General features: G+C 38.1%; 1 protein-coding gene across 1 annotated transcript in view; it reads left to right on the plus strand.

Moving 5' to 3' along the window:
- LOC110300178 overlaps positions 1 to 18,677 on the plus strand; it is a 101,507-nt gene that overhangs the window by 23,219 nt on the left and 59,611 nt on the right. The window contains exons 15-26 of the mRNA XM_021170247.1: positions 410 to 466; positions 2,330 to 2,403; positions 4,377 to 4,470; positions 7,294 to 7,361; positions 7,871 to 7,937; positions 10,378 to 10,406; positions 10,733 to 10,805; positions 11,865 to 11,935; positions 12,709 to 12,811; positions 15,287 to 15,315; positions 15,409 to 15,481; positions 18,563 to 18,636. Coding sequence (XP_021025906.1) covers positions 410 to 466; positions 2,330 to 2,403; positions 4,377 to 4,470; positions 7,294 to 7,361; positions 7,871 to 7,937; positions 10,378 to 10,406; positions 10,733 to 10,805; positions 11,865 to 11,935; positions 12,709 to 12,811; positions 15,287 to 15,315; positions 15,409 to 15,481; positions 18,563 to 18,636 — 812 coding nt within the window. The remainder of the gene's footprint in view (positions 1 to 409; positions 467 to 2,329; positions 2,404 to 4,376; positions 4,471 to 7,293; positions 7,362 to 7,870; positions 7,938 to 10,377; positions 10,407 to 10,732; positions 10,806 to 11,864; positions 11,936 to 12,708; positions 12,812 to 15,286; positions 15,316 to 15,408; positions 15,482 to 18,562; positions 18,637 to 18,677) is intronic.

The following is an 18,677-nucleotide window of genomic DNA, read 5'->3' on the forward strand; positions in this document are numbered from 1 at the left end:
TTTTGGGGGAGCATGCATTTAGGATATGAACTAAATTACAAGTTATTGCCTATTCCAAATTCAAATTATGCTTTCTTTTATTTTTAACACACTGTTTTCTTCAGTGTGTGTTTTAATCCATTTTTCTCTCAGTGTCCGTAATTGTGGCAACAGGACTGCAGTAGGAACTAATGTAATACACAACATGGTGAAATATCTTTCCCAGTTTTTGCTTATGCATAGAATTAATATTCTATGTTAGAGAAAATGGCTGAATGTCTCCTAGAATAGTCATTAGAAATTCTGTTTGTGTTCTCCATATTATTGAATTGACTTGGTATTTATTATACAAAGCCTAACTAGGGCTTTACATAATCTATTGTTATACCACATCTGTAAGCTCAATGACACTCCATTATATCCTTTTCAGATGAGCCTACATCTGTAAAGAATTCTAGCAGAATTACAAGATGTGTAAGACAAAATGGTAATCATCTAACTTATTTCACATATCATTTGATACAGAGTCTACTGAACAGGGATCTGTGTTTACTCTTGTGCTCTTTCAAAAGCTGTGATATGTCAAAGCCACTTCTTTACTATTTGCTCATGACTTTATTCAGCAAATGTCCAAATAAACACATAATTTTATATCTTTCTTCCTCCTAAGCTACATCCCTCCATTTTTTTTTTTTTTTTACTCATGTCAGTAAAATGGATTATGCTTCCACATTTCCCTTTTTGTTTCTTTTTAAAAAATTTAGAGACAGGGTTTCTCTGTGTAACAGCCCTGGATGTCCTGGAAGTCACTTTGTAGATCAGGCTAGCCTTGAACTCAATGAGTCCCACCTGTCTCTGCCTCCCGAGTGTTGGGATTAAAGGTGTGAACCACCACCACCTGGCCACATTTACAGCTTTTAACATTGATCCTGCTATCACATTTGCAATTATCTAAGTTGCAATCATGAATAGAAAGGATTTTAAAAAATATTAATGGGCAAGAATATTTAAGGTTTACATAAATCTTTGATATCCTCTTCCATGGCCCTCAAGTTTTGACTCCCTTGATGTGACAGAACAGCTGGGACTATCCAGTTTATTTTCTTCCTATTTTAGCACAGATACATTTGTCATTTAACCGTATCTTTTACTACTTTTTTTAAAAATATTTTTTATTAGGTATTTTCCTTATTTACATTTCCAATGCTATCCCATAAGTCCCCCATACCCCCCCCCCCATTCCCCTACCCACCCACTCCCACTTTTTGGCCCTGGTGTTCCCCTGTACTGGGACATACAAAGTTTGCAAGTCCAATGGGCCTCTCTTTCCAGTGATGGCCGACTAGGCCATCTTTTGATACATATGCAGCTAGAGACAAGAGCTCCGGGGTACTGGTTAGTTCATATTGTTGTTCCACCTATAGGGTTGCAGTTCCCTTTAGTTCCTTGGGTGCTTTCTCTAGCTTCTCCATTGGGGGCCCTGTGATCCATCCAATAGCTGACTGTGAGCATCCACTTCTGTGCTTGCCAGGCCCTGGCATCGTCTCACACGAGTCTTATTCTTCCTCTTCCTATGCTCCCTTTTAGGTCAAACCAGGCTTGATTTTTCTGAAGCCCATCCATTAAACTTTTGCTCATGACTTTTCAATTTCAGGGCCAGCTCTCACAAAGAAGTACATAAACAATTATTGAGTAAAACAAATTAAAGACTGACTGTGCAAAGATGAAGTTCAAACTGCTCTCTAGTCCAGGAGAAAGTGGTGATATGGGAAGAAAAGTGCCACCAGCATACTACTGAAATCCAATTATATTTTACTACAATAATATAACAATAATAGAGGAATTTTTAAATATTATGCTGAGTCCTAAGTGAACAAAGAAGTTTCTATAGGCATCAAACAAAAAGGATTCAGATTTAAGGAACAGGGTGTTCACATACTGGGGCTTGGAAGGGATAGTAATTAGTTTAAGAAAATTAACCACTCAAACTACATTTACAAAGTAGAGAATATAATTCAATATGGTTTTGTTTGATTCCACATACTTTTAGTTTTGTTTCTGCACATATGTTCAGGCGTGTTTGGTAGGAAAATTGGTGATGGGTTTTAGTACGTATGCCTGGCTTTGACATATCATCTTCTACTGATTATGTACATGTGATATACTGAAGCTGTTTGTAATTACATGGACTTCCTATACCAGTAAATATCCAAATAACCTTAATCTTAACTGAAGGTTTTAACTAAGAAATTAAAAATTCAGTTTGCATTATCTTGAATGTTCTATAGGCACATTGACTATAATTCAAAAAGTGTTCTGAGTGTTTTAATAAACTATATGGATTTATCAGCAGCAGTGTCTGCAAAAGCGACATCAGTGGAAGATCAAAAATGCCCCGATGACCATGAGAAGAATCAGAGAGCGGTACATAAGTATTTACATTTAAATTTCTGTTTCAGATAATTTTTTTGTTTTGGGTAAATGACCTACTATACTGTAATAGTACATGCAGAGTTCCTTCAGGCTGCTCTTGGGAAGCAATAGACCACAATTTAAAAAATGATTTTAAAACTTTTATTATAATTTAATACTTTACTATTCAATTAGAATTTTTGCAACATATAATACCTTATAAGTTACAGAGCTTAAGAAAAACCTTATCTTATTAAGGATTTAATTCCATATTTTCTTCATTATTTTTGCATTCCAATCCTAGACACTCCTTACATGTTAAACAGACCGATGAGTTGTGATACTTTTGAGCAAACAGGCAAAATTATGAATGATATCGCTGTGCTTGCTACTGAATTTATTTCATGTTTTTGTATTATCATCCCCAGTGACTCAAAAGTTGCCTTTAACTCACATTTGAAACACTTGTCTACTTCAAAGCTTTAGGTTTCAAGTCTTCCTTTGGTTCTCTGTCTTCAGCATCTATTGTGGTAGAAAAGAAGTGAGCCACACCACTGCACATTAGGAATGACACCTTCTAGAATGGAACCCATGCTGTTCCGCTACAGTGTACTAAACCTGACATCCCTTTCAACAAATAAAACCATTAGTATGATAGGCATGGTACCCACTGACTTTCTTGGCATTAAACTGTACCAGGAATCCGCATAGTGCACATGTGTGTGACCATATGGTTTTATAATTTATACAAACCCATCAGAAGCCTCACGCTGCTGCAATATAGCTACTCGTGTTTGGTGCCTCTTTGAGTACCTTTCAATTATTTGGACTTTAAATAATTTGAGATTATTCAGCATTAAGTAAGTGCCAGGGTATTAGATAAGGGTGGGGGTGGGAGTGGAGGTGGGGGTGGGGGATAGGAATATGGTAGAAGACAGCAGTGTTAAGAGCAAAACAACAAATAACAGGAAAATGGTATGGATGACTTCTGTGAAGAGTTGAAAGGGTTTGCTTTTAGGTTGGGTGTGGTAGTGACAGGGAAAAATTTATTCCAGTAATATGTTTTGTGATGTAACTGTGAGGTTGCAGACAAAAGGACAAAGAAGGGGTCTTGGGGAATGACACCAGAGAGCATAAGAAAAAAAGACAACAGGGGGTCACACCGGTAACCTAGCTGGGACTCAAACTTCTGCACTGGCCAGGAAGCATGAGGAAATAGTACCATTGTCATGGTCACCTTCAGATTATAATATATCAAAAGTAAAATGGGTAAACGAGAAACTGGAATATTTCAAGCACTTAGAAGAAATGTTTTTATGCCTTTTAATTAATGCTTGTTATATTTTTTGTATTTTCTTTAATGTGAAAGGCATACATTTACTACCACCTTGAGTAGTATTTACATGTTACTCAAATATATCCTAAATTGTTTTTTCACATTTTCACCATTTTATATAACTGATTTTTCCAGAGAAAAAATTATTATAAAATATCTTTCTTTAGTCCCAAAGGGAGCTTCTATGACAACATTTTGCTTGTATCCAACAGCATGCACATTGTAGCCTCTTAGATTTACTTTTTTAGATACTTACACCATTGGAAATGTTTTAAACAATAGCACATTTAGTGCTATTGTGAATTCCCCTAATAGGTTAAAAAAATGATTATTGTAAAAGTCCTCACAGTTTCCAGAGGAGTAAATAATATTTAGGTATCCAGAAACTAATTGTTTATTCAAGTATGCACCTCGGCTGCTCTTCCCTCCCTGACTACTTCTTTGCACTTCCTTACCTTGTTTATATAGTCAGACATCCTAAGAAAATACAACATAGTCTGTATATGGAAGACACATATGAGGGATTTCTTCTTCTTCTTAATTTTCAGTACTTGCCAGTTGTATTGTAAATAATTTCCTTAAAATAGTAAAGGATAGGAAACAGAAAATCTCTAGGTAACGCCTTACTTACTGATGCTAATTTTATCAGGCTGCGTTCAAACGACCTCAAACAAAGAACATTGAATATTTATCCATGGCTACTGATAAAAGTAGAGAAAATTTTGCAGAAGACCAAGAGGAAGGTAACCACTCCATTTTATAAAAATTTTATTTGAATTTGACTTGGTGGTGCAGGCCTGTAATCCCAGCACTCAAGAGGGCAGAGGTTTGAGATTAGCTTGGATTCATATAAGGCTTCTTTTAAAGGACTCTAATATCTTTAACAATTGTAACTTCCTTTTTCTTCGTTGTTTTCTCTCTCTCCCCATCCCCCTCCCCCTCCGTCTTCCTCTCCCCCTCCCCCTTCCCCTCCCCCCCTCTCCCTTTTCCCCCTTCCCCTTCCCCTCCCTCTCCCTCTTCCCCTCCCTCTCCCCCTCCCTCATCATACCCAAACTTATGGGACACAGTGAAAGCAGTGCTAAGAGGAAAATTCATAGTACTAAGAGCCCTGGTAAAGAAACTGGAGAGAGCTTACACTAAACAACTTAACAGTACACCTGAGAGTTCTAGAACAGAAAGCAGCAAACTCATCCAAGAGGAGTAGAAGGCAGGAAATAGTCAAACTCAGGGCGGAAGTCAACCAAATAGAAACAAACAAACAAACAAAAAAACAATACAAAAAATCAGCAAAACCAAAAGATGGTTCTTTGAGAGAATAAACAAGATAGATAAACCCTAGCCAAATTAACTAAAGGGTCCAGAGGCAGTATCTAAATTAACAAAATCAAAAATGAAAAGGGAGACATAACAACAAAAATGGAGGAAATTAAAAAAAAATCATCTGATTCTACTATAAAAGCCTATACTCAACAGAACTGGAAAAGTCTAGATGAAGTGGATGGCTTTCTAGACAGATGCCACATACCAAAGTTAAATCAAGAGCAGGTAAACTATCTAAACAGGCCCCATATCACACAAGGAAATAGAAGAAATCTTTCAAAACCTCCCAACCAAACTAAGCCCAGGGCCAGATGGATTTAGTGCAGAATTCTTCAAGACAGTTTTTAATTAAAAAGAAAAAGAAAACAAAGAGTAGCAACCATGCCACAATCCCAGTGTTGTACTGTTTTGAAATTTCCTCTTCCAAAGAAATTTGTCCATTACCTTGTAGTTTAGCCTCCTGGCAATTCTCAGGATACTGGCAGAATGCAGAAAAACTCTTTGCCAAGGTATGACACTAATGGCCTTTATCCCTGTTTGTGATAGAGTCAAGAAACCCCCATGAGCCCTGCCTCTGCTGCCCAAGTTGTTCTTCTCAGCATTACTGTCTTCTGAGGTTTAGTACAATAGCACATGAGGCTCTGTTTACAATATTCAGTGACTTTTCCTTCCCTAAGTTAAAAATTATCCACCTTTCCCCCAGAAAACAAAAGCCAAGCCCCCCACCCTACCCCCAACCACATAGGTTTACCACAGCAATGAACTCACTCTTGGTACCAATTTCTGTGTTAGTTTCGTTTCTGTTACTGTTATGAAGTATCCCAATGAAAACAATTTAAGGGAAAAAGGATTTGTTTTGACTTCTAATTCCAGAGGCATAGACTAAATAAATCACAGTGAGAGGGACATGGACACAGGCAAAGAAGACACAGAGGCAGGAACTGGAACCTGGATAATCCTGATGGGAGGAGAAAGAGAGAATGTCATGTGAGACCTGGCTATAAAACCTCAAAGCCTTCCTCCAGCAAGGCTCCCCTTGCTAAATGCTCTATAAGCTTCCAAAATCAGTGTCTCTTAAGTGTTTAAAAACACAAGCCTTTGAAGAACTTTTCATATTCAAACCACAATTGCACTGGCTGGCTCCTCTTTAAGGAATTAAAAGGGTCTATTGTGTAACAGTTTACAATATGACAGAAGTAAAGGAAAGCCTAAATGTTGCTCTTCTTTCTGAGCAGGTTCTAGCCAAGGGAAAGGAACACAGTGAGGGCAGACAACACGTAATTCTGTGCTGTGTGTGGGTTAATAATTCCATTGTATCTAAATATTTCAAGAAGGCTTATCTCCTTCCTCACAGGGGAATTTACGAACCGAGTCGTTCACAATATTTGAAACAATTTCTTTTTCATTCCTATGCTTTTGTCCCTATAATTTCATTGAAGGATCTGGTATAAATAATAAAAATATTGTGAACATTATTTTTAGCTTGAACATATTCAGAAATGATAGTTAGTGGATATGTGCATAGTTCTGTGAGATTTGTGTACAATTGGACCTGACAACCTCTACCCTCTGTCTATACTATGTATCAAGGCTTTTGGTGTTTGCACATATGCTCTTCATTGGTAAATATATATTTGAATTTTAAATTTTATTTTACTTTTGAGATTATAGTATAATTAATACCGTTCTCCTTTTGCTTTCTCCAAAATCTCTTGTATACCTGACCCTGTTCCCCTTCAATTTTATAGTCCCATTTCTCACTAATTGGTAGTGCATGCATATACATACATGAATATATTCCATCTGTAGAGTGATATTTATGACTTGTATGCATATTTTCAGGGCTGACCACTTAGTACTGGACAAGCAATTGGTGTGCCCTACCCTCAGGAAAACCATCTCTTCTCCTTAAGCATTCCTCAGTTGCCTGTAGTTCTTTGTGTAGGGTGGAGGCCTGATGGCCTTTTCTCTGTTCAGTTTGGGATGTTTGGTGGCATCATCCTTGTTCAGCTCATATTTAGACTGCCATGTTGGTGTGGCATCTGATGACAAGACAAAACCTCACAGCAAAGTTTCTGCCTGGTCTTCTGGCTCTTTTCATTTTCCACTCCACCCACTCCACCCCTCCAGTGTTCCCTAAGCCTTAGGAATGGGACATTTTTGTAGGTGTATCCATTGGGATGGGTTATAAAGCCATCATTTTTATAAAACTTTAAAAAATAGCTTTAAAATTAATTATATTACAGCGGAACCAATTACAAACATATCAGAAGGAAAACAAGAATGGTGTGATAGCAGACATACGCAAAGACAGGTACATGCATATTTGAATTAAAACCTTTAAAGAGCATTTTCTTTGGTAAACAATGTACCAGGAACCATATGAAAGTACCATTCTCCTTGTCCTGGAGAACCAATGGATTATTATTTAATTTTCAGTTTTAACACTCTCCTAAGTACTCAAGGAGACTGGTGTAAGTTAAGTTAAAGTATACTTTTAGATTCTTAAATTTTTTATGATTTTTGATATTAAAAAAGTTATACCATACTTGAGACTTATGATGAAGTAGTAGGAATTATGAACAATGTCAGAGTCCTAACCTCGGCATTTGACTCATTCTAAAGAGTTAACCTTCCCAGTGATTCAAAGTTTGATGCTGCCCGTTACCAATCAGTGCTTTCAATTTTGTTTCTTTTAGTTTCAGTATAATTATTTTAAAAATAGACAATTGAGAGAGTTTCTGAGAAAGTGATTGTCAACTCTGTGCAGCTCACTACTGATAATAATATTAACTTTATACCTTTGAACAACTTTGACAAAAGGGCATTGGCAATTTATTTTTGGCTGAAGATCAAAGGTGTGACAGCAGCATCCAGGATGAGGAGGAAGGTAAGGACTCTCTCCATTTGTAAACACTACTTGACAGTATGCTTCTTTACAAGAAATGGTGAGCTATCTTCCCAGCGAAAGAAAATTACTTCTGAAATAATTATTAAGGAATAAGATACTTTCAGTGGCAATAATTATATCTTACATTTTCAAAGCTGGTTAAATTGAGACTCTCAGTGAGAATGCCAAATGATGGGTAAGATTGTGAGATTTTTTTTTTTTTCAGATGAGGATTTTAGGGAATAAGGAACAGCAGTGAAGATCAGAAAAGACAGAAAGGGCTGAAAATAGCACTTGGTAAGGTGAGGCACTGGCTATAAAGACTGGTGAACTGAGTTAGACACAGGAAGCCCACGTAGTAGAAAGAAGACTGTACCTCAGGCTGCGGTCCTCTGATCTCCACACTCACCCCACAGCACATGACAGTCACATACATATGAAAAATGAAACAGGACTATATAGACAAGGATGTGAAAGAAAACTTTTGAAAATGAAGGGTGGTATCAGATATGTGGGAAGACTTTTTTTATTGGATATTTTATTTATTTACATTTTGAATGTTATTCCCTTTCCCGATATCCCACTCCCCAAACTTTCTATCTCATCTCCCCTACTCCTGCTTCTATGAGCATGTGCCCCTACCCACACACCCACTCCCACCTCCCTGCCCTCAAATTCCCCTATACTGGGGCATAAAGCCTTCACAGGACCAAGGGCCTCTCCTCCCATTGATGCCTGACAAGGCCATCCTCTGTGTAGCTTGGGAGCACTCAACTCATTCCACGGGAAATTCATATGCTTTCCTTCAAATTAAAATCCGAAATATTTTCCTCCATAGATTATTGGAGGAAAGTGAATGGGAAAACTACGGTGAGTGGCGGAACTCAGTTCTCCACTCACTAACTTGAAGGCAGCAAAGTCCATGGTTACACTGACTTTCTGCCTTTAGTGGATACATGTGAAAGAAGCGTGACCATCAGTGTGATGTCAGCTAATTATGGACAAGCAAGTTGTTCGATAACCCAGTGGTAACTTACAGGATATATACAACCAATCACATTTTTGAAGCATGGCCCGTATGCTTCAGTTTTGCAATAGCAAGCCAGCGTCTTGTGTAAATATGGTTTATACTTTGTATGTACCATGTTACTGATCTGGTCTCCTGTAAAACTCGGGCTGATTTAAACGCTGACAATCCTTCAGCATGCAAAACATCTTATTCCTACCATGTGCCTTAGGCTCACACACCATTTCCAAAGTGCGCATTATGAACTTTTAAGATGGGAAAACCAGAGGAAGCCGAAAAATACCTTGCTAAAAAAATAGTCCAAGTATGTGCAAAACAAGCAGTTCTGTATGCTATCAAGCTCTCATGAGTGCATTCAAAGTGATTGACTTGGAAAGTCTGTTGCAATGATTCTGCCATTCTCTAAACACTGGAACTTCTTTGAGCTTCCAAACTATCACACATGGAGAACAGGGTGAACTTGTTTTCAGCACTGGTATAACTGACATTAAACCAGCTTCCTAAGGCTCTATGCCCCAGTGTAGGGGAATGCCAGGGCCAGGAATCGGGAGTGAGTAGCTTGGTAAGTAGGGAGAGGGGGTATGGGGTAGGGAGTTTTGGGAGGAGAAACCAGGAAAGAGGATACCATTTGAAATGTAAATAAAGAAAATATCTAATAAAAATATATAAAATGAATAGGAGATTATATCAAGATAATGACTGTCTTGGCACACATAGAGGGAAGAGAAGGTGGTGCCTAAACACTGGAGTTGTCTGCAAAAGAAATGCATGTATGGGTTTAATATGCCCTAAATGTAAACTAGATGGAAGCTGTCTGTGGGTAAACAGGTCGACCTGTTTGTCTAGCATGTGCAAGGCATGTTACCAACCCAGAAGCGCACAACCTCTGCCAGCCAAGCGCAATAGCTGCAACTAACGACAGCACAACTGAGAAGAAAACGTGTTACTTTGGTAACAGTGTAGGGTAAATAACTTGTGGGAAATAGAGTTACTGATATGCAGTATATATTTAAGGCAAGTGGACAGCAAAAAGTGATGCACTCAGTCTAGTTGTGAGCACAACAGATCCAAGCAGGAAGCTGTTTGTAAATAATAAGGCAGTGGGTTGTTTATTTAAGAAGAAATCTTCCTAAAGAGTCATTCTGTGTCTTTCCACAGCCAAAGCTGAAATGTTATTTTTTGAGTCATGATCCCATCCCATAACTACAGTCTCACTTTGCTTTCCAACAGTTAGGAATGCCATACTAACGATTAGGAGAGAAAAACCAAAGAAATGCCCCCCCCCCCCGCCAACCAACCAAACTTTATATTTTGAAAGCTAACCATCAAGAATACTTTTGCTAGTAATTCTGTTTGAAAGTATGTTTAACTTTATTATGTTTACATACAATTATGTCTCTGGCTTTTTTTTAGACTTTCCTGAAGAATATGTTCAATTGAAGGTAATAAGTTTTAGATTTTTATCTTGCATCATTAAATTCATACTATTCGAAATAAACAACTGCCAATTAAAAAAAGATGTATTTATTTTTTTATACCCACCGAGTGTGAGCATACATGTACATTATTGTAATATGCCTATGCATGTATTGAGGCCATAGAAGGGCACTGGATCCATTCGAGTTTCCATGTGTTTAGTGACTGCTTGGCTTGTTACATGTGTGTCAGATTCCCAACTCCGGTTCTCATGGCTGAGCAGCAAAGGCCACTGAGCCATTTATCCAGCCCGCAACAGTTCTTAAATGTCTTGTTCTTAAAACCCATACAGCCTTTGGATAAAGAGAAAACTCCTTTTCCACGTGACGCACCAGCAAAGAAGGAAGTAAAAACCTTTGGCACAGGTATGTTTTGCAGTCTTTCTAGGAAAATACTTCAAAACGTGTTAAATGTGCATGGACATCTTGTTCTGACAAATACATAAATTAGTGAAAATAAATAGATAGTTTGATAAAATGGTAGGCTTTATAATAATATATAGAGAAAGGCTAATAATCAGCAACAATCCAAAAATGAATCATTCATTCCTAATTTAGAAACTTTGATTTAAGCACATTACTGGATGAAAAAGATTAGATCAATAATCACACAGCTACAAACCCAGCAACAGGGGTAACCTGTCTGCATGATATACTGGAAAAATAGTGATGCAAATGTTAGGAGATTAACTAGGCACTTTTTAAAATTGGGTTTGAGGCCCACTCCATGAAAATGGACTGCTAACGAGTCCAAGAACCTGGGATTAGACAGGTCATGAGTCCAAGGGAAAAGCTACTGCTACTGTTCTGCTAAAGAAACATGCAATAAAATGACTCCTGGTAACATATTGGTATAACCATAGGTCAGTGTCTCACTCAAGCCTCATTAGAAATGCTTCTTCATTGCAGTACATGAGACCAACACAGAGACCCATAACTAGACAATGAGCAGAGTGTGAGAGGCACAGGAGTACTTGGTCCTAAATGGGATGTCTTAAAGCAAACCTCTCCCCGTCAGAGTTCAGGAATCTATGTACAAAAAAATAGAGAAAAATTAGAAGTGGTGGGTGACTCCAAAGAAACATTTTCTAGATATTACAGAACTGATACACACACGCGCTCACAGAGACTGCACACATCAAAAATTATGGCGTTTATTTTGTGCTGACCAACTACTCTTAGGCATGGAATTTGCCCTAGAGTGTGGTTGTCACTCCATTTGAGTGACTGATTTTCCCTTTGACAGAAGGTATCAGCTGCAAATAGCTTCTTGGTTAGGGGTGGGAATTTGTATCCCCTTCATCTCCTCAGAGATTTTGTCTGGTTTGAATCTGTGCAGGTCTTGTGCATATTGTCACAGTCTCTGTGAGCGCATCTGTGTTTCAGTTCTATCTATTTATTTTCACTAATTTATGTAATTTTCAGAACCAGATGAAAATTTGTCATCAGAGGAAGACCAAGGATGGCTTGATGACTGTGAAGAGGAACATCCAAAGGTAACTAAGTCTTTGAATCCATTCTCTTTTTAAGATTTTTGCTAGCAAATGTTGAAACCATAGATCATATGAAATTATGCTTGGATTTGTGTGTGCGTGTGTGTTTCAGAACTTTAATGTATTCACATGTTAAAGGCAGTTCATTTGAAATGTATGAGTAAGAGATTAAAAATTCGATCAATATGACAACAATTTCACCTGAATTTGATTCATGCTAAAGAGTAATTATCTCAGTGACTCAAAATATGTACTATTTTTGCTAATCAGTATTACACAGCTTAAGGAAGAAAGTCAGCAACCATAATAACACGTGTTACTCCTAACTTTACTTGGCATTAGAAAATGTCAGGACTGGACAGAATGGATCAAGAACACATGAGTATATGGTACCATGTGGGTTTCTGTTTGTATAAAACCACTGAAGGAATATGCCAATAGGAGAGAGCAGGTAGTGCCCAAGGCATCTCTGCACACACTTGACTCGTTTTGCCCTTGAATAATTTGTGGGCTTTCAGTATCAAATATCTATGAGGCTGTCAGATGTAGAACGTGCTGTGTGAGCGTATAGGGGGTATTTCAACAGCAAAACAAGTAATGAGAAAACAAGTAATGAGAACACATTCTCCAGGTGGAGAATGCACATGCTGTCTGCTTGGAGAACATTTCAAGGGTGAATATGCTTGTTTTATTTTCAAACTAATTAAAATAGAAATTAAGTTTTGAGAACTGATTGGGGAATCTTCATGCAACTAATTATTGACACTGATTTAAAGAATGTGTTTAAGGAGCCTCCGCCAAAGGACACTGTGCATTTATCCATGCCTAAAGATGAGGGAGGAGTCAATGTCATAGGTGTCAGATGTAGCCAAGGGAAAGGTAAGAACTCCTTTTTATTTTTTAAAAAGTCCATTCAAGAGGCACAGCAATATTTCTCATTGTATCATATAGCATTTGCTCCTCAAGCATGACGATGGGTTGTATCCCCAGGGCCCATGTAAATAGCCAAGTGTGGTGGGGGCACACCTGCAGCAACATGGGAAGGAGAGACGGGCATCAACCAGGAGTCTGCAGGCCAAGTAACCTCTGGTGTGTGTGCAGCTAAAGGAAAAAGAGTAACCTTGGCTCAACGAGGTGGAAGCTGAGAAGCTAGCTGAACACACACATCCACCCATCCATATTTACACCCCTGCATCTACACACACCCACACACCCACACACATACACACACACACACACACACACACACACACAAATAAAAACCAAAACATCTGACAATGATTATTTAAGACAGATGGCATGAGATATTCTCCTATCTACTCCCAAAGCAGCCTACTATATATTGAAGTTATAATGTTTTAATGGAAGGACTGGGGCAAGCACTCTGTAATGTTTTTACATTTTAAGTATAGGCATATGAGTTTGAAGCCCCAAACTCTCATAAAAAATGTAAGGCATAGTAATATGTGCTGTAGGAAGTGAGAGGCAAGAGAATACCTGGGGCTCACTAACTAACCAGTCTATGTTAATTGGTGAACCCCAGGACATGTGAACTCTGGCTTAAAAGAAGTGGACAGTGTTCTTAAGGCTGACACCCAAGTTTCCTCTACATGCATATGCATACAATTGTTTGTGTTCCTGCACACCATATTCACCCATATAAGCATGAACATGCATGCATGTTGGAACACACAATTAGTATATTAAGTGGCTATAATTTATATATTGAATTGACAGTATGGGTTAAACTGAGTAAAAATAGAGATGTTACATTGTTATTCTCAGTTGATGAATATTAGAAATTGAGAGGAAGTGGAGGGGTTGAAGCAAAGATGAAGACATTAGAGAACATAGGAAGTACTCAGTATTTCAGAGAATGGAAGGGTATTAGCTATGTAGGAAGATAAGATTAATGTGAAGTACAGTTTTAAACACTGGTGTCCATGCACCTTAGAATTGCACTTCATAACTTTAAGCTTCACATGAGTAAGGTGTCATAATCTTACTCCATCCTAATATTAAATTTATAGCTTTTTCTGACCATGGTCAAGTACCACTTCAGTGATTCTACTGAATAGCAGGTTGTGTACTCCTCAATCATTGCTGTCTTTAGACTGACATCTGTGGTATTCAATACTTCTTTGCTCTAGCTTTTCATACCTGCATCTTCTCTCAATCTTTCTAAACATCATCTCTAGGAGTCAAGTCAGGATTTCTTCTGAAGGGCCACTCATCCTTGACACACTTTAAATTCTGTTGCCAGATCCCAATAACTCAGAAAATATTTTTGAAAAAAAATTATTTACTCCCACATTATAACAAAACAATGCAATTTTGTGGGAAAAAAAGCAAACTATGTTTGTGCATTTTATTGATTGTTATAGGGATTGTGAAGAAAACTGGTTAGTAACTGCTAATTATTTTGTTATAAATCAGTTCATTTTTATTTGGTAGTTCCATTTTATTACTGTAAACTTATTATGGATTGTACTATGTTTTCAGTTCTCATATCTTATGAAAAATATTTATTGAAAAACGTGGGTATGATACCCAGGGTGGAGAAGGAAAGGCCGTCTTCATAATAACCCGTACTTATGAGCAAAGGAGGAATGTTTGCTGCATCATTATTCTTACTGCTAATATACAGGTTAATCAAACAGGTTAACAACAACAAAAAAGACTTGAGTGTTTCCCTGGATTTTATGACTGTGTTCTGCTTCCTGAATTAATAGTACGGAGAGAACAATTTCTTATTCTGAAGTGTTTGATGGGTGACATATGCTGAGTCATGCTGCTGCTCGTTGTCTAGGTTAAATAAAGCCATCTCATGAAAGAGGTCACCTTTCCCTCCATCAGTGAAGAGACATAGGCATTGGTATCAGAGCCTTCTCCATTTAGCTGGACTCATTGAAATCATCTCACCTTCAAAAGTTTCCCTTAAAGTTAAAACCTCATTTTGTACTTGATTTTTACTTTGTTGATGTCCTAATCAGATCATAATAGAACAAAGTGAAGATAAACCAAATGCTAGTCTTTTTTTTTTTTTTTTTTTTTTTGGTTTTTTCGAGACAGGGTTTCTCTGTGTAGCCCTGGCTGTCCTGGAACTCACTTTGTAGACCAGGCTGGNTCTGTGTAGCCCTGGCTGTCCTGGAACTCACTTTGTAGACCAGGCTGGCCTCGAACTCAGAAATCCGCCTGCCTCTGCCTCCCGAGTGCTGGGATTACAAATGCTAGTCTTAAAAGAAATATTCCCAATAATAAGTATGGCAATCATTTTCCATGCTAAGATTCTGCGTGAAATTTTAATAGATCCTATCATGTTAACATGTAATTAACACATGACTGGTTTTTCAGGCTTTCCTGCTGAATATCCCGAATTAAAGGTAATAATGTTTACATTTTGTTCTGTATCCTTAACTTCCTAATATATGACATATAGATGTATCATTAAAACATCTCGTTCCAAACCCGTGCAGGTTTCCATAGAAAAGCAAGATTTTGTGCCAACTGAAGACTCAATATTGAATCAGGAAAAATCATTCTTGGCAGGTAAATTTATCAATATTTATCTCCCTGAAACAAGTTGATACAAATATTTGAAATGTCCAGTCTTTTATTCCCTACAACATAGTTCTCTAATTTAGTGAAAGGGTTAAATGTAACAGATACAAATAGCATTTTAGCATTATTATCTAAGACTGAGGCGATTGCTGGTTAAGAGTTTGTTTTCATCATTGTGAGCTACCACTCAAGTTCTTTGGTGGTTGTGAATCAGCTCCCTTGCATTTCAGTTGGGAATCCATAAATTTCCTAGTGTTTAGTTGTTAAAAAATATTAAAGATCAGGATACTCAAACTCTAAAATACATCATTTTCTCACAGCTGTCTGTGTATGCACACTCAGCTCACTGGGGGACTGAGGGGAGATATTCCTCCATCAATAGCATGTCCAGTGGTCCTTTGAGCTTTGTGTATTAAGTCACAGTGGTTAGGACAGGAGTGCATGAAACCTGTGAAGGCTGAAGACCAAATCTCAGCATGCAGAAGGGAGGTGGGCAAGAAGTCTTACCTTCCTGAAAAAGTCATCCCTGAAGAACAATTGTAACTGGTAGTTCCTGAGAGAGGTAGAGTTTGTTGGCTGTTTTTGTTTTTGTTTAAGAGGGAAGCCCCAGTATGTGCTCCTGTGGAAAAGATCACATATCCAAGAAGATATGGACAGCAGAAATGAAACTTGATCTTTTTTTGAAAAGGACATAAAGTTGGATGTATAGGGGCAGATCTGGGAGAAGTTGGGGTGAACATAATGAGAGCATGTTATATGAAAATTTCAAAGACTAAATAATCCAGTCCTTCTTAGAAAGGGAGACAAAATACTCATGGGAGGAAATATGGAGTCAGCGTGGAGTAGAGACTGAAGGAAAGGCCATCCAGAGACTGCCCCACCTGGGGATCCATCCCATATACAGTCACCAAACCTAGACACTATTGTGGATGCCAAGAAGTGCAAGCTGACAGGAGCCGGATATAGCTGTCTCCTCAGAGGCTCTGCCAGAGTCTGACAACTACAGAGGCAGATGCTCACAGCCAACCATAGGGCTGAGCATGGAGGTCCCCAACCGAAGAGTTTGAGAAAGGACTGAAGGAGCTGAAGGGGTTTGCATCACCATAGGAAGAACAACAATATCAACCAACCAGAACCCTCAGAGCTCCCAGGGACTAAACCACCAACCAAAGAGTACACATGGAGGGACCCATGGCTCCAGCCACATATACAGCATAGGATGGCCTTGTTGGGCATCAATAGGAGAAGAGGCCCTTGGTCCTGTGAAGGCTCAATGCCCCAGTGTAGGGAAATGCTAGGGCGGGGAGGCAGGAGTCGGTGGGTGGGTGGGGGAGCACCCTCATAGAAGGAGGGGGACTGGATAGGAGGTTTCCGAGATGAGGGCCAGAAAAGGGGATAACATTTGAAATGTAAATAAAGAAAATATCTAATAAAAGAAGATAAAAGAAATACATAGTATTTTTAAATCAATCGTGGAAACAGTCTATAGGTATTCTTCATGTAATTTTGTTCTACTTAAGTCAGTAGGCCTTAGTCAACCATGATATCTAGATTGAACAGGAATTTACACAATGCAAATAAAAGAGTTATAAAAGAGGTAGTGTTGCTTATCCCTAAGAATTAATTTAAAATTTTACAGAACAGTCTCAGTTACATGCACACATTCATGAGAAATCATAAATGAAATCCACCAACCCAGGTAGGTACGAAAAGGGGTTAAAGGAGACAGACTTATCCAGTTATTTCACGTGGTTCACTCAGCACTTCACACTGAAACAGTGTCAGTGTCTAGTTGTTTAGGGGTCCTAGTTCCTATTTACACTCTGGTAATGATCTTTTGCTTAAATGATTTCCTGAACTAGGCTTGCTAAAGGTTCAGGAACCGTTCCCGAGTTCAGGATTTCATGAGTTGTCAGCTTTGTGTCCTACTCAGTAATCTGTCTCCATTTTTTTAAAACATGCCATGCAGAAAATTGTCCCTGTCATATCTTGAGTTGATCTGCCTCAGTTGTGAAAGTAAAAATTAGCCTTTGCTTCCAATGTTGGTGTCCCAGCAGCTTAACATTTTTGTAAGTCTTAATTCCCTGACTCATCCTCAGCCCTCCATCCCTAGCTCTTGGCCATCTCTACCAACTTCTCACATGCGGCTAATGAGACAGGGATGGCTCCCTCAACCCTACCTCTATTTTCAGATATGTCTGCAAGGTGAAACTCTGTGATTCCCTCAGTATGCCACACATGCCATGTTACCATCCTGGTCACTATATCCCTGATCCCACTCATTAAGAGATGAATCAAAGAATACTCTAGTAAAAGCACTGCTGCAATATTTGTTTATCTCTTTAAATTCCAGAGCCAGAAATCAGTAAAATTCAATAAGTAGTCACAAAGACAATCAACTAAAACACTACTTTTATAAAAAAAATTTATAAAAAATTTTCTAGTACAGAAATAAAATGCTTAGGTATGTGAGTAAACAATCTATGCTTCAAATAGGAACAAAATATTTGAAAAATAAATGAAGTGTTAAGGATGCCATGGGGAAAACAGCCCATACTTATATAGGGAAAAAGACATAGAATCAAGGGATATTTGACTTATTATGCTGAGTCTTAAAGTAAGGAAAGACTTGTCAAACTAGTAGACACAAGCATTGCAGAAGAGGCTCAGCAGATGAAGCGTATGCCTAGGTGATCTTTGGTGTGTTATTCTTAGCGAGTACAGACAAATGAGTCCTGTGAACATATGTGAGTCATACTGACAATTCTGTTGCTAAAGATGTGATCATTTCTGTTTATTAGAATACTAAGTGTGTACATAAAGAGATGAATATGGTGACTCCTACTATCTATATTTATAAGATTTGTGAAGCTTTTGATAATGACATTTATTTTCCAACTCTAAAAACATCAGGTTGAATATCAAGCTTAATTGAAGATTTTATTGCAAAATAAAATTTCAACATTTCATTATTCCTTTTTGAAAATTTTGCATGTATAGCTCTGTAGGTGATCATGTTTATTTCACTGCTTTCTTGGCTGACTTTGACTACACGTATGTATTTGTCAGGACCCAAACCTGAACAACTGAGGTGGGAGGAGGAACAGACAGGATGGCGTGGCAGGGACAAGAAGCAGAGGAAGGTACTCAGGAGTTTGCATTTTCTTCTTCTTTTTTTTTTTTT

This window comes from Mus caroli, chromosome 8 (genome assembly GCF_900094665.2).
Source record: "Mus caroli chromosome 8, CAROLI_EIJ_v1.1, whole genome shotgun sequence".
Classification (NCBI taxonomy): Eukaryota; Metazoa; Chordata; class Mammalia; order Rodentia; family Muridae; genus Mus; species Mus caroli.